The sequence below is a fragment of the Rhamphochromis sp. 'chilingali' genome (genome assembly GCF_963969265.1).
Source record: "Rhamphochromis sp. 'chilingali' genome assembly, chromosome: 1".
NCBI classification, from domain to species: Eukaryota; Metazoa; Chordata; class Actinopteri; order Cichliformes; family Cichlidae; genus Rhamphochromis; species Rhamphochromis sp. 'chilingali'.
In genome coordinates this window covers 11063037-11078448 of record NC_137929.1, presented here as the reverse complement: position 1 = coordinate 11078448, position 15412 = coordinate 11063037, and the positions used below count along the sequence as shown (strand labels likewise).

General features: G+C 42.2%; 2 protein-coding genes and 1 long non-coding RNA gene across 4 annotated transcripts in view; all 3 read right to left on the bottom strand.

Annotated features, from left to right (window-relative positions):
- Positions 1–15412, bottom strand: part of LOC308403394 (NACHT, LRR and PYD domains-containing protein 12-like) — a 1254170-nt gene that overhangs the window by 560680 nt on the left and 678078 nt on the right. The gene's annotated exons all lie outside the window — the stretch shown is intronic.
- On the bottom strand, positions 2850–4266 carry LOC308403923. Of its 2 annotated transcripts, XR_013973005.1 has the most exons (4): positions 4188–4266; positions 3975–4096; positions 3097–3228; positions 2850–2984 (listed from the first exon to the last, which is right to left on the bottom strand). It is a non-coding gene; the product is annotated as an uncharacterized lncRNA (long non-coding RNA). The 2 variants fall into 2 exon arrangements; XR_013973006.1 differs by having other exon boundaries at positions 3975–4222.
- LOC308403822 (focadhesin-like) lies at positions 7370–13093 on the bottom strand. The gene is made up of 4 exons (XM_080893583.1): positions 12680–13093; positions 9691–9792; positions 9467–9594; positions 7370–8360 (listed from the first exon to the last, which is right to left on the bottom strand). The coding sequence occupies exons 1-4, from the start codon at positions 12749–12751 to the stop codon at positions 8318–8320; spliced, it is 345 nt and encodes a 114-aa protein (XP_080749709.1). The 5' UTR covers positions 12752–13093; the 3' UTR covers positions 7370–8317.

Genomic DNA, 15412 nt, shown 5'->3' with positions numbered 1-15412 from the left:
AGAATAAAGAGAGACAGAGCTGTATTTTTTTATCACTTTCATCAAATTTAGGAGTACATGTACACTACGTTTATTGTTAACTAATAAGAAACTCCAGACGATTCCATTCTGAGCTGAAGAAGCTTCTGATAGGTTAGTAGAGTCCATGTGAGTAAATTTTCTGTGACATGGGAAAATCAAAAGATGTCAACCAAAACACCAGGAAAAGAACTGTGGAGCTCCATAAGTGTGGCTCAGTTTGAATACAATTTGGTGCCATTTGCAATTAAGAAATACAGATAGTTTCTCTCTTTACTCTTAAAGTTAACAAATATGTTTTTTAGATTTATCAGTCTAAAAAATAAACATTTAGTCTGATTTGATGTTACAATTAAAAAAGTGTTTGTGTTTTGATCTGAAGAGTACATAAATATGTGGTTTCAACTGTATATTTGATGATTGTCAGCACAAAGAGAGAGAGAGGAACAGAGAGGGAGAGAGAGGAGAATGAGGACGGAACAGAGGTGGAACAAGAGCAGGTGAGACACACATGTTAGTCAAATGGTTGTTTACCAAAAGTATCACCGTCCTCATGTATCTCGTACCTAGTGTTTCTTTTTAGGTTTGTTATTTTTCAAATTCTATATTTATTAAGTTCTGCAGGCTTGTTTGCACAACAAGGCTAAATAATTATATAAACTTTTCTCAATCTAAATATTGTACTTTGGTAGAATTAAACAATAAATGTACTGCAGGTCTATGATGACTTTTAGTGCTACTATCATCTAGTTCTGATTCTGGTTCTGTCTTGGTTAAGTCCTCAGTAGTCCTGATTTTGAACTGTTGTAGTCCTGTTTTAATTCCGGATCAGTTCTGGGTCTGGTTGAATTGGGGTTTAGTCCTCATGTCTTGATGCAGCCCCGATTTTGTTCTGCCTTGCTGCCTAATTAAAAAACTAGTTTAAGGTGTCCTGCACATGTGATATATATTTTTCCCTATATGAAGTCATTGTTTTTTGAACAAAACTCAAAACAGAGCCAATTAATCTTTCAGTAATTTCTACCCCCCCCCCCCCCCCCCCCCCCCCCCAAAAAAAAAAAAAAAAAAAAAAATCCCACATGCATACTACCCTTTTGGGCTAAGCCCCGGGTGTTTCAAATGTCTGGCTCCGCCTCTGTGCTGAAGTGTCACTGAAGGGAAAAACTATTTGCCCTCCTCCATCCAGCAACACCTGAAACACCTGAGTGGAAGCTCCTCCCTACACTGTGTTTGAAGCAAAGCACAAAGGAGACACCTGCTGGAGCAGCTGGAGTCCTACAGACACTCAGCCTCTTCACTACACAAACACCTCCTACAACATCCACTCTTTCCACTCTGACTGCTGTGTTTGTGGAAACACTCCAACACACACCGCTTCACATACCAACATAGAAATGTGTGTAAAAAAGAGCTGAGCTGATATTAAACATGAGGATTTATTCAAAAATACAGAGTCAGGAACAACATCTAGAAACACATTACCTCTAGGGGTGGGTTTTTATAATCGATTCATCGATTAAAATCGATTCTGGCTTGGATAACGTAAAATCGATTCATTAAAATCCTGAATCGATTTTTTAATATAAATTTATTTTGTCCGATATGCCAGAATCTCTGGTGACATCTCACAAAATTTCAAGAACCACCAAACAGTAAATGAGAGCAGGAACACGGATTCTGCACATAGACTTAAACACACAGCGCGACCCGCGGATCAGAACCAGTTAGATGTCGCCTTTCTCACAGTCGGGGCTGAAAGCCGACAGCTCGCTGATCCGGGTCCGCGCTTTGTGTTCACGCCCTTTAAGCGCTGATTCTAAAGCTGTTAGTTTGATCTCTCTCCAAACAATATTGACCAAACCAGCAGCAAAAGAAGATCCAAACGCTTCACATAAACATCGTCATGAATTCACTCTTTTACTGTTTTGCTTCCATTGCAATGCGCAGCTCTCTCTCTCTCCCTCTCTCTCTCCCCCTCTCTCTTTCTCTCTCTCTCTCGAACAGTTTCCCTTTCTTCATTATTCGCTTGCTTGTTACAAGCAAGCGAATTGTTACAAGTCTACTGTTGCTTACAGCGCTGTCGGCCGCTGTTTTTTTCCCTTTTACATTCTTCCGAAAAGAAAACCTCATTTCTGCTGTTCAATATTGAACAAATTTAAACTTTTTAAAATTATTCAAAATGCAAAATACTTAGCCGTGTCTCTAATAAAACCGCTGTAACGTCAGAGGTAATGTTCATTAATTAATGGTTTTCTTTCGTTTTTGATGTACTGCAGAATATTTTTATAAAATCCCAGGCCAGGAAAATCACCTACATGTTTTTCTGTGTTTTATCTTCAGCTACTTTGACACAAAGGCATCTGCTGTGATGCTCACACCTTGGATAAAGTCTTGCGAGTGTCAGCTTCCTTTTTATAGATACAAAAATATGTAAATGTACTGATCTGAATTATAATATTTCTGACTGTCAAAATTTCCCAGATTTAAATCTAATCGAATCGAATTAAATCGAATCGTGGATCGAATCGATTCGGGACCTTGTGAATCGGAATTGAATCGATTCTAGAAATCAGTGACGATACCCAGCCCTAATTACCTCTCAGCAGCAGAAGAACAGCCTTTAAAGTCTATAAGAAAATCCTTCGACACGTTGCTCTTTAAGGAAACACAACTGGGTTCAGGTCCAGGAGATTCTGGCCTCTTATTGATCCTAAAAGAAAAACAATAAATGTCACAGCTTCATGAGACAGGAAGGAAAAACTGGAAATATTAAATTAAAGACATGATGAACAATCTCATAAAAAAAATGTACTTACTCTTTGTCACATAACAGTCTTTTGTTAAAGTTTACAATAACACCCTTCGACACGTTGCTCTTTAAGGAAACACAGCTGGGTTCAGGTCCAGGCTCTGGATTAGTTTCAGGGTTATGTCCAGCTGAGCCTGGTACGCCCCACAGCTCTGGGCTTTAAAACAACACACACAGAGGTATGAGTGTGAATAATGATGGAGCAGTGATGTGAGTGCTGAGCTGTGACATGGAGAAGAGTCATGGACAGTTAGAGATGGTCATCTCACCTCTGAGCTTTGGTCTGGCTCTCATGTTCCCCACACAGAGTGCTTTTAGAGGGAGGGACTCCCTCCTCTCTGTCCTCACACTGATCCATGCTGCTCAATTCACATCAGCTCACACACACTTTCTACCTTCACCTGCAGAGGAAACACAAATCATTCATGTGCACATAAACCAAAATCCTCCTTTCCATCATGTGTGCTGTCCAAATATCAGCTGAATGCAGTCAGACAGCAGTGTGAGGCACAGGAAGCTGCCATCAGCTGCTCTACTTCTACTATCAGTCCACTAGATGGAGCCATGAAGCACACATGATGCATTCACTGACACACACTGATTCACTGTGACTGGAAGTTTAAGTACATTAAGCCTCCACTCATCTACATTGTGCTTACAACCCACTGCCCCCCATCTCCCACCCCCCATCAACCTCCTGGGGCCAGGAATGACTGGAACTGAATTGGAAACGGGCGTAATCAAACATAAATCTGTTATTCTTATCCAACCTGTCTGCCTGGACACAGTTTGCTGACCAATCATGGAGCCTATGATTCGCTTGGACAACAACTTCATGAATGTGGAAATGAAACTGAGTGTCAGCTGAGTGTCGAGCAGAAGAGGAGTCAGAGAAAAGTGACAGAGCTGCTGACTTTACAAAGAAAACTAAAACCATGTTGAAGAGATTAAACAGATAATACAATCTAACAACAACAACACAGCTGCTGCAGACAAAACACATGTATGAGTGTGTGACAGGAAAAGCACTGAACAGAAGTTTACTATTAAAAATGCAGCATGTTGTAAAAAGTTTGGTCAGTGAGACTGAAAAACAGCTGCATGAGTTACTATTGTGAACAAACCCCTATAAGAACCCTGATATTACCTGAATAAGATCAAATCCTGATACGTAGTGCAGACCTTGGTAAGAGATACGGTCCAACTGGAATATAAACCTTTGGTGTGTTTAATCCAGTCAGTCTCTGAGTAACTCCACTCCTCTGCTTTCTGTTGGAAGAGACAAAAGTTTGTAGCACGATCCTTTTCCTCAGAGGCCTGTGTTGAATTTATATTACATCTAAGATAAAAAATAATTCACAAAGTCTGCTCTGTCCTCCTGTCCTCCCTGCAGTCTCTGTGAGCTCCGCAGAGTGATTATAAAGACCCGGAGCTCAGAGTTTCTCCAACACTGTGGTCAAGTGTGAGCCACGCCTGCCACCCGTTATCTGCCAAACTTGAGCTTCAACGCTAAGTTTTACGGTAGTGCTGCTTCTTATCCCTTTTTGCTGATCACACACATAACAACACACATGGTTTTCAGGAAGTTAACAGAAATAAAGCCAGAGTGTCATTTGTTTTTCACTCAAGTTGTCTTTTCTTCTTAATTTTTCTGGTAATTCATTCATGATTCATTCAAATCTAAAATAACTTCAACAAATGTAAAATATTTCTGAAAATCATCTTTTATAGTTGAAATTCAGTTGTCATTTGGCTCAGCTGCTCTTTCATGCATCCATAGTTTCACCTCAAACTGCTGCTTGAGACACGAGAAATTAAAGAACAACTCTGTTCAAACGGAGAAACTTTGAAGGAACTCAATAATGTCATTTAAATGGTTTCAGGTAGGTGTATGAAGGTTCTGTATTCAATCATATATGATAGTTGACATGAAATTCTGAATTCATCTTCTTGGACACCCACACTGCATAATTCTGTAGAAATGAAATCTGTCATTTCTAATCAATTTCAACATCAAATATCATAACATTGCATCAAAATACGTAAAAATGATTCTTGATAGCTGACCTTAAAGTCTCTGTGCATTCTTCCTCCGGGTTACCTTCTCTATATATTTGCAGTTTAACCACCAAAAGCTGCAAGGTTTCAGAAAAATAAAAAAGGAACTTTCTACTCAAATTTAATAAGATTAATTTAATAAACAATAGAAAAAAAACTTTGACAGTTGTCATAAAATTCTTAACAAACTCCTCTTCTATCTGTAGCTCAGGAGTTAGAGCAGGTCACGAAGTTGTTTGATACGAGATACTAACCCCAAGATAGAAAACTCTTCTGCTCAGGAAAAGTCCTTGAATGAGTCATTTGTATGAAGCACTTTGAATGCTCAGAGTAGAAAAGCACCATATCAGAACCAGCCTCACCCACTTGTGATGGGTGGGTGGCTGTGGCTCAGGTGGTAGAGCAGATCAGCTGCTGATTGGAAGGTTGGTGGCTCGAACCTTGGCTTCCCCAGCCCGCATGCCAAATATCCTTGGGCAAGATACTAACCCCAAGTTGCCCTCTGATGATTAGTTTGCACTTGTGTTTAGAAGTGCTTGTGTGAATGAGGCCTGTTGTATAGAGCACTTTGAAAACTCCAGGAGAGTAGAAAAGCACTATATAAGAATCAGTCCATTTACTACATGTCCGCAAAGTTTCATCTCCAACCACTGCAATATTATTTGTTAGGATCGCTGTTCTCTCCGGGTACTCCGGCTTCCTCCCACCGTCCAAAGACATGCAGCTTGTGGGGATATTTAGTTGGATAATCCAAATTGCCACTAGGTGTGAATGTGCGAGTGAATGTGAGTGCGAATCGTTGTCTATCCCTGTGTGTTGGCCCTGCGACAGATTGGCGACCTGTCCAGGGTGTATCCCGCCTCTCGCCCTATGACAGCTGGGATAGGCTCCAGCGCCCCCGCGACCCTGAAAAGGATAAGCTGAAGCTGATGGAGGATCGCTGTTTTTTTCCTCAGGGTTTTGTGATGCCTTTTTGTTTTTGAGAGTCTTTTGTGTTTTAGTTTGGCTCTTTGTATATAAGGATGGTTAATAGTTTGCTTTAGGATTTACTATATCCCATGTACCCTGTTTTCATATTGTAGTTTGTCTTCTTGGTTTTGTAACACTAAATATCTGCTTTTGTGATCCCTTTCTGTACTTCAGTTATGTCCCTTTGTCTGTCTTGTCTCTCTGTTTGTCTGTCATTGTCTGATTTCCCCATCTGTCATGTTTCCCATTCACTTGTATTTCCCTTTCTGTTTTCTACATGTCTGCGTATGTCTCTGTGTATCATTTCCTCTTTTTTATCGTCTCATGTCTTGTGAACTTAGCTTTGAGTTTTACTTCCCCCATTTGGTTAATGATTTGTTCCCATCAGTGTCTCAGTCTCGTCTGCATTTATCTATCTCATGTTCCCCTGTCCAGTCTGTTCTCCTCTATGTAATTTAAGCCTTGTTCTCCATGTTTTCCTGTTTTATTGTTTTAACTGTTGCTTCCTGTGACTATTGTAGTTTTCTCCTGCATCATGTCTCTCACCCGTTGCCTCTCGTCTCATTATCCAGTGTGTATTTATTGTCCCCGTCTTCTTGTGTACTTTGTGCTTTCCTTGCTCTGTGTTCCCATGGTTTTGGGGGCGGTGGTGTGGGATTGATTAAGGAAATGGCTGAGTTAATAGGAATGACCAAAATGAGAAAAATAAATCGATCTTCAATAAGAGAAAGGATTATTCTAAGAAGGAATATTTTTGATGGATCAGAATTATATAATGAAATATGAACAAAATCTTTTGTTAATCATTGTTTATTAACTGAACCTTGTTGAATTTGAGTAGAACTGTTTTTTAATTTGGCAGAAACACGGCAGCAGTTTGAAATGAATCTATCCAGGCTGTAGAGCAGACGAGCAAAGTCAAGAATCCACTGAGATTTTCATGACAATAACTAAGAAGGATTTCTTAAATGAATTGTTGATACGCTGTTATAATAATCCACTGAGCTTCCACATCTTGCCCAAGGATACCGTGGCGTGCAGACTGGAGCAGCCAGGGATCAAACCTCCAACCTTCCAGTTAGTAATTCTACCTGCTGAGCTACAGTCTGTACTTCCTGAACATCACACCCTCCTTTTGTTTCTTTATTTCCAGTAGCAACCAGGACCATAATGAACCCTGACTCCCACAGACACTCAGGATCCACCTGCCCAGTAAGTCACCCGCTAACTGCAACTATCAGAGCCCTGACCTTCTGCAGAGACGAGTCACACTGAACACAGCAAGTGTCCCTGCTCTCAGATACAAAACCTGCCTTTAAAAGTTCACAGTAATGAAATCAGCAGTTCTGATTCTAGAATCTGTAGTCTCACACACTTTTGTTGTTTTGGTTCACATCGGTTGATATTCTGCTGCAAACAACTAATGAGAACATTTTATAAACCTTTGAGTGTCCATCAGGATCCTGTAGAAACAGCTTCCATCTCAAATACTAAACATCATTATTTACATTCTGTTTATTTATTTTTTTAAAGTCACTCTAGCACAGATTTCTTTAGCCGAATGTCTTTCTGTGTCTTCCATACAAACATTAAACATGAAAACACTCAACACAGCAACACTGAAAGCATTTGAGTGTAACTTTCATTCAAATCAAACTTTATACACAATTACAATAATGGAAAAAAGACAATCTAAATAGTAATACACAACAACCACTGCAGAAATAAATAAAAGAAAACCAAACACAATCCAGACATGAATACACAAATATATTTAAATCTATATATTTATACATTTTAATATGATGTAAAAGAAAACAAATACGAAACCTATCAAACTACCAATATAAAAAAAACAAGACCAGAATCAGAGAGACTTTATTTATCCCCAAGGGCCAATTAACATACAACAGAGCAGCATGACGTTGAAGATCAGCACAATAAAAGTGAGATAATAAATACACAGAATATACAGTTTTAAAATTACACAGTTTTAAAATTAAAGTGACTGAACGTGAATAAATAACTGTAAGTGACTAAAAGTGAGTAAAGTGTTGGTAGTATAAGAGAGTAGTTTATGTTTCTGTGGGAAATGTTCTTATCAGCTGGAGTTAAAAAGCAGAGCTGCTTTGGGGACAAAGGTGGCGCTCCTCCTCCTCTCAGTCCTGCAGGAAATGCAGCGGAGGCGTCGCCCAGAGGGGATCCATTGAAATGCAGGGTGAAGAATGTGAGAGGGGTCGTTGATGATTTTGGCTGCCTGTCTAAGGGCCTGTTGATGAAAACCTGCCAGAGTTCTGACAGGCAGGCCAATGATTTTAGAGCACACTGATGCTGCAGTCTGTTCCTGTATGAAGGCTGAGGGAGTGGGACCAGCAGCTGATGGAGAAGGTCATGATGCTTTCCAGGAAGATGTAGTAAAAAGTCATCATGATGGGTGTGCTGACTCCAAAGGAGTTGAGTTTCCTAAGGAGGTTTAGCCACCATGTCCCCTGCATGCTGGTAAGGCCTGGTTAACACACACATCAGCGTGAACAAAGTGGGAAATGTGTTTCTTCTAATTTTGTTACCATTTTTATTTAAGAAAAAAGCATTAAAAGTGCCAGGACACGTGTAAGTAAGTAAATGCCAAACACAGCTTCTTATCATTGCAAACTCTTATGGCTGCAAATGTTTTACAATAAAAGCAAACGTAAGCATTTGTGAAAACAACAAAACAGCTCAATGATTTGCTAAATTTGTACTGTAGCATCCATCAAGAGGGTTTCCCAGGTTTTCACTAATGCTGCTAAAAAGCTGCATGTACATGTTAGCAGGTGTAACAGGCCCCGGGACGATGGACAGTGTGCACCAGCTGGTTAGAACAAAGGAAATAATCAAATAAAATCATCGTTTTATTTCATCAACACACATAAAGGCCAGTTCACAAAAACTGACAAGCATTAGTTAACAGCTAACATGTAAAGGACTTGTGCAGGAGCCTGGATGCAGTTTGTGGAGTTTATATGATCAACATAGTTTTTGGGTTAAAGGTTAAAAGTATAAAGTTATGGCTCACTTGCTTAGAGTTGTATTATATGGGAAGCAGTGCTTACAGACTGACATAGTTGGATTTCTTTTGCTTCAAATGTATGCTTTTATTTTGATAGTCTGACAGAGACAGGAAGTTAGCTGCCTCTCAGTCTCTCTGTTTGAACTGAACTTTGTAAGACTTTGATCCTTCTGGATTCAGGCACGTGTAGCTGCTCTGGACATTTGTACGGAAATATTTAAAACTGGACTCCTGCTGATTTTTGGAGAAACAGGGACTCAGTGGAGCGTCGAGCTGAGGCTTCATTCACTGCAAAGCTACAAAGTGCATTCATTTATCTTAACAAGCAAAGTTGATGTGACTGAAAAAACAAATATTTCTATTTTTCTGAACTTTCATCAGCTTGCTGAGCAGAAAGATCTATGAAGAGTCCAGTCAGTGATTATTACTCATTAGAAGGGAAGATGAAGAATCCTGGTGTTGGAAGCTCACGCTGTCTGCACTGTGCATGCAAAGTCCACTGAATGAATGAACCAGTGAATGTAGGAAGTGCCCACTGTTTCTGTAAGTATGGGAGGACCCACCTCTCTCTGCAGATGTCCCTGACACAGGCGGCCCTGGCCAGGATCTGCTCCCACTGGGCGTCCCTCCCCAGCACCACCCTGCTGTCCTGCTGGCTCATTAGACGCTGCAGCTCTGGGTAGACCCGGTCCTTACAGACATGACCAAAGCAGCACACAATCAAAGACAAACAGAAGCTTTGAACACATGAATATGACATTTATAGTAATGCGTTATTATTGCAAACCTGTTTTTTCCACAGAGCGGTCATGAGGCGCAGTCCCACTGCTCTCAGCTTGGGGGAGCCGGCCAGCATGTGCAGACTGTGCAGCACGATCGGGAAGCAAAGCTGGAATATTACAGCACATATGATCAGAGCCAAGTTTACAAGAGAAACACATGGTTACAGCTGAAGAAGGCAGATGTTAGATGATGACTGCTGGTTTGGAGAGTCCAGCTCACTGACAGAGTGCTTTATACTACAGAGCACTGCATCTATCCCACACAGAGGCTGCTGTGGTGGAGTCCAATCCCAGCTCCTACAAACAGGGTACAAGAAACACTGTCTGTGTTCACACAGAGAAAACTGTGTGGAAGACGTGGGAATTTCTCTTTGTTCCTTTGTCAAAGTGCTAAACATCGAGAGGGGAACATTTCAGTTATGTGCACAAACTGATTTACCAACATTATCCACACACAGTGTCCTGCTAATGGTTCTAATATTTAGCACAGTTTGTTTAATGCAGTGTTTGATTTGTTGCTCTTGATATTGTGCCATTCATTTGTGCACAGAGATGGCGTCACAGAGATTTGATGGACATCAGTCTGATCTCTGCTTTTACACTGATAAACCTCAAACACATCTTTGTTTATTAGGTTCATTTCAGGACCACAGACAGCGCAGGACGATCAGCTGTGCTTTATGGAGCTACATAAACTCAGCTGCATTTGATGTGACAGACATGAGCTGTAGATCACAGATACACACACCCCATCAGCACAGATGTGTTAGTGGTGCTGTTAACACCAGCTGGAGACATTTACAGTTTGTTTTATCCCTCAGGTGTTGTCTAAATACAAGAATGTATGTGTAGGTAAAATACAGTGGGTTGCAAAAGTATTGGGCCCCCTTGAACTTTCCCACATTTTGTCACATTTCAGCCACAAACATGAATCAGTTTCATTGGAATTCCACGTGAAAGACCAACACAAAGTGGTGAACACGTGAGAAGTGGAACGAAAATCAGACATGATTCCAAACATTTGTTACAAATCAATAACTGCAAAGTGGGGTGTGTGTAATTATTCAGCCCCCTTTGGTCTGAGTGCAGTCAGTTGCCCATAGACGTTGCCTGATGAGTGCTAATGACTAAACAGAGTGCACCTGTGTGTAATCTAATGTCAGTACAAATACAGCTGCTCTGTGACGGCCTCAGAGGTTGTCTAAGAGAATATTGGGAGTAACAACACCATGAAGTCCAAAGAACACAGCAGACAGGTCAGGGATAAAGTTGTTGAGAAATTTAAAGCAGGCTTAGGCTACAAAAAGGTTTCCCAAGCCTTGAACATCCCACGGAGCACTGTTCAAGTGATCATTCAGAAATGGAAGGAGTATGGCACAACTGTAAACCTACCAAGACAAGGCCGTCCACCTAAACTCAGGCCGAACAAGGAGAGCGCTGATCAGAAATGCAGCCAAGAGGCCCATGGTGACTCTGGACGAGCTGCAGAGATCTACAGCTCAGGTGGGGGAATCTGTCCATAGGACAACTATTAGTCGTGCACTGCTGTCAGGGACCAAGCAGTAAAGCATAAAGGACACAGGTGGTTTTAATTCAAAAAAGGGGTTTTATTGACCCAAAAATATGAAAATATATTTAACAAAGCCAAAACTTGAAACCTGGCCCCACCTTGTCATGTGAATTCCTGAGATCAGATGGCCCAGGATGTGAGTGGGCGTTAAGGCGTCTGGGAAGGGATCTCAAAACTGGATTATAGATGGCAGAGAGTTGGTGTCGTAAACCCCCGCCTCTGTTCAAAGCTGGTCGCTCACAGTGGACATAGATGGCTTCTTTCACTCCTCTTTCAAACCATCTGTCCTCTCTGTCCAAAATGTGAACATTGGCATCCTCGAAAGAGTGTCCTTTATCCTTAAGATGCAGATGGACTGCTGAGTCTTGTCCTGTGGAGGTGGCTCTTCTGTGTTGTGCCATGCGCTTGTGAAGTGGCTGTTTGGTCTCTCCAATGTAGAGGTCTGGGCATTCCTTGCTGCACTGTACAGCATACACCACTCAGGAATTCGCATGATAAGGTGGGGCCAGGTTTCACAATGAACTCACCCGAAACTCTGGCTGATTGGGGCCCACACCCAGTTTCACACCTTGTCTCAGAGGATCATCAGGGGGTCCTTTTGTCCCTCTGTGGGGGGTCACTCCCACTAGGTTTATATCTGGGACTCTCCACCATTTGACCTTAGAACTGAAGAAGCTTCTCGGATGAGAGGTGAAACGTCTTCAAGTAACTTAAAGAAGTCCAGACGCCTTTCTTTGCAAGCTCCTTTGATTACGATGACCTGGATGACTGAGAACCTTCACAGACATAAAGCTGAGCGATGACACGTTTAATGCTGTCGAGCCAAAAACATCACTTTGAATCAACATCACTGCAGTAAATCATCATTTAGGTTTCATAGTGGTTAGCTTCTGGCTTTTCCTGTAACAAAGACCTGCTGCTGCACGTTTAACATGACAAGTACGAGCGAGCAGAGATCTCCAGAGGACTCAAATATGCCAAAAACCTTCAACCAGTGCATCCAAACACCAGTGTGTGCAGCACTCTGGGAGCAATTAGAGCAGAAGGTGAATCCTCTGGGGCCCGGTGCACGCTTGAGTAATGAGGGGTAAACTTCACACTTCATCTGCAGCTAGTGACTCCAACACGAGTCCAGAGGGAGGTCTGTCCCCTTAGAGCACTCCCTAACCTCTCCCTTTATACGGCAGCAGATTAGCAGCAATCACACAGCAGTGACAGCTTTTATCTTCCTGCTGATCTGAACCATTTCAAAGTCATGTGTTGGTGCCAAAACACCAGGTTATCAACATGTGTTTACTGCTCTTAGAAAGACAAACACAAGCTAGCTCCCTTACATACAACATATCTACATGTCAGAGGGAACAACATGCATTACTTTATATTCAGTCCACAGATTTAAGAGAACAGTTGTGTGGGTTATCTACCTGGCAGGGGTTGGCAGCAGCGACAGCCTGGCTTGCTTTCAAAGCCAGCTGGCAGATGTTTTCCTGACCCATGATGATGAGATAAGTCACAATCAGGACAAGAGAGGAGGACAGGCGCTGGCTGGACGACAGGGCGGAGCTGACCGCCAACAGCCAATCGGTTGCTGCTGCTGGATTGTTGGCCACTTTGCGCAGTACCGACAAATAGGGATGGGTATTGATAAGATTTTCACGATTCCGGTTCCATTTTCGATTCTTTATCGATTCTGTTTAAAAAAGGAGAACACTAAGGTCGATTAGCTTAGAACTTTGTTTTATATCTTCTCTTTGAACAAGGTAGAAATTTAGGAGTAACATGGCCTTACAAACCCAACAGTGAGATCTTCAGAGATCCACAGCCTACGGCTCTTCAATGGGTGTCACAGGGACCCCAGGAAAGAAAAATGTAAATGTAAAATAATGAAATAAATATTCTTCTGTAGCAATAACAAAGTTTAACATAAATTATTCTGTAGCAATTACACAAGAATATTCAGTAATGTCCCTACAATTAAACACATTCACTTACCGAAAATCGGTGCCAGCCTTTGACCACAAACTGAGTCACTGCTCGGTGACGTTCGTCTATCCTGGCCTGAAAGGAGACGCTACCGGCAGACTGCAGCGAGAACTGCCAGCGTCTGAGCCAGACTCTGTCTCTCTCATCATGGTCACTAAATGCACAGTGATGGCAGGTTTGTAATAAGGCAGATCGCGCTAACATAATATGCACTGTTAGTTGATTATTTACCTGCCGCATTAACGGGAGAGGACGTGCAAACGTTACCGCTGCTGCTGGGTTGAGATTCACGAGTCCGGAGTGGAATTAAAAACACGACATTCATTTAAAGTTATCGTGTGTTATAATATATATAATATATAATATATATAATATAAAGTTCTTCCTCTCAAACAAATATTCCCAAATGTTTGTCCCAAACAAAGGAAACCAAGATTACCCTTCAGCCATCCACCCACTAACTAAACAACACTTTGGTTTTCTTATATATTTTAATAAGAATTTATGCTTCTTGATGTTATGCAAACGGAATATTTTGCACAAATAGAAATTCTCTTTGAGTTGGACTGAATGAATTTCACTTAACCTGATAATAATATTGATAATAATAACAATTATTTATTACATATACTAAACAATGAGGGGATGAGCAGCATCAGTAAACACATATTGTTTTTGAATACTATTAATATACTAACACAGTAACCCAAGCCCCTCCCCAAACACACCCAGTCCCACCCACCTGCTGTTACCATAACGATAAGCCGGGCTGTACTGTCCACCTGCTACCAGCAGCCTGTTTACTGGCTCCCAAAAACAGGAACAGTCAGCACCTGTTCATCTTATCAACAGCTTATTTACTACAATATGTAGAACAGAGTTACTGACCAGTCAGAGCAGCGTGACAGTGCACACACACACACACACACACCACACACACACGCACACACGCAAAACACACACACACGCAAAACACACGCACACACACGCAAAACACACACATACGCACACACACACACGCATAACACACACACACACGCACAAACACACGCACACACACACGCAAAACACACACACACACGCAAAACACACACACACGCACAAACACATGCAAAACACACACACGCACACACACGCAAAACACACACACGCAGACACACACGCAAAACACACACACGCAGACACACACGCACACACACGCAAACACACGCACACGCAAACACACGCACACGCAAAACACACACACACACACAGGCAAAACACACACACACACGCAAGCAAACACACGCACACGCACACACACACGCAAAAACACACACACGCAAAACACAAGCACACACACACGCACACACACGCACACACACACGCAAACACACGCACACGCAAACACACACGGAAAACACACACACACACACAGGCAAAACACACACACACGCAAGCAAACACACGCACACACACGCACATGCGCGCGCACACACGCACACACACACACGCAAACACACACACACGCAAAACACACGCAAAACACACACACACGCAAACACACACACGCAAACACACACACGCACACACACACGCAAAACACAAACGCAAAACACACACGCACAACCACACGCACACACACGCAAACACACACACGCACACACACACGCAAACACACACACGCACTACCACACGCACACACACACACGCACACACACACACTCACGCAAACGCACACACACACGCAAACACACACACACACGCACACACACGCAAACACAAACACGCACACACACACGCAAAACACAAACGCAAAACACACACGCACAACCACACGCACACACACGCAAACACACACACACACGCAAACACACACACGCATAACACACACACACACGCACAAACACACGCACACACACACGCATAACACACACACACACGCACAAACACACGCACACACACACGCAAAACACACACACACACGCAAAACACACACACACGCACAAACACATGCAAAACACACACACGCACACACACGCAAAACACACACACGCAGACACACACGCAAAACACACACACGCAGACACACACGCACACACACGCAAACACACGCACACGCAAACACACGCACACGCAAAACACACACACACACACAGGCAAAACACACACACACACGCAAGCAAACACACGCA

Coding starts and splice junctions, on each gene's coding strand:
- LOC308403822 (XM_080893583.1), bottom strand. CDS start 12,751: ATGGGTCAGGAAAACATCTGCCAGCTGGCTTTGAAAGCAAGCCAGGCT. Junction 9,793..12,679: donor CTGCTGCCAACCCCTGCCAG/GTAGATAACCCA, acceptor GTAATATTCCAG/CTTTGCTTCCCGATCGTGCT. Junction 8,361..9,466: donor AGGGACATCTGCAGAGAGAG/GTGGGTCCTCCC, acceptor TGTGTTAACCAG/GCCTTACCAGCATGCAGGGG.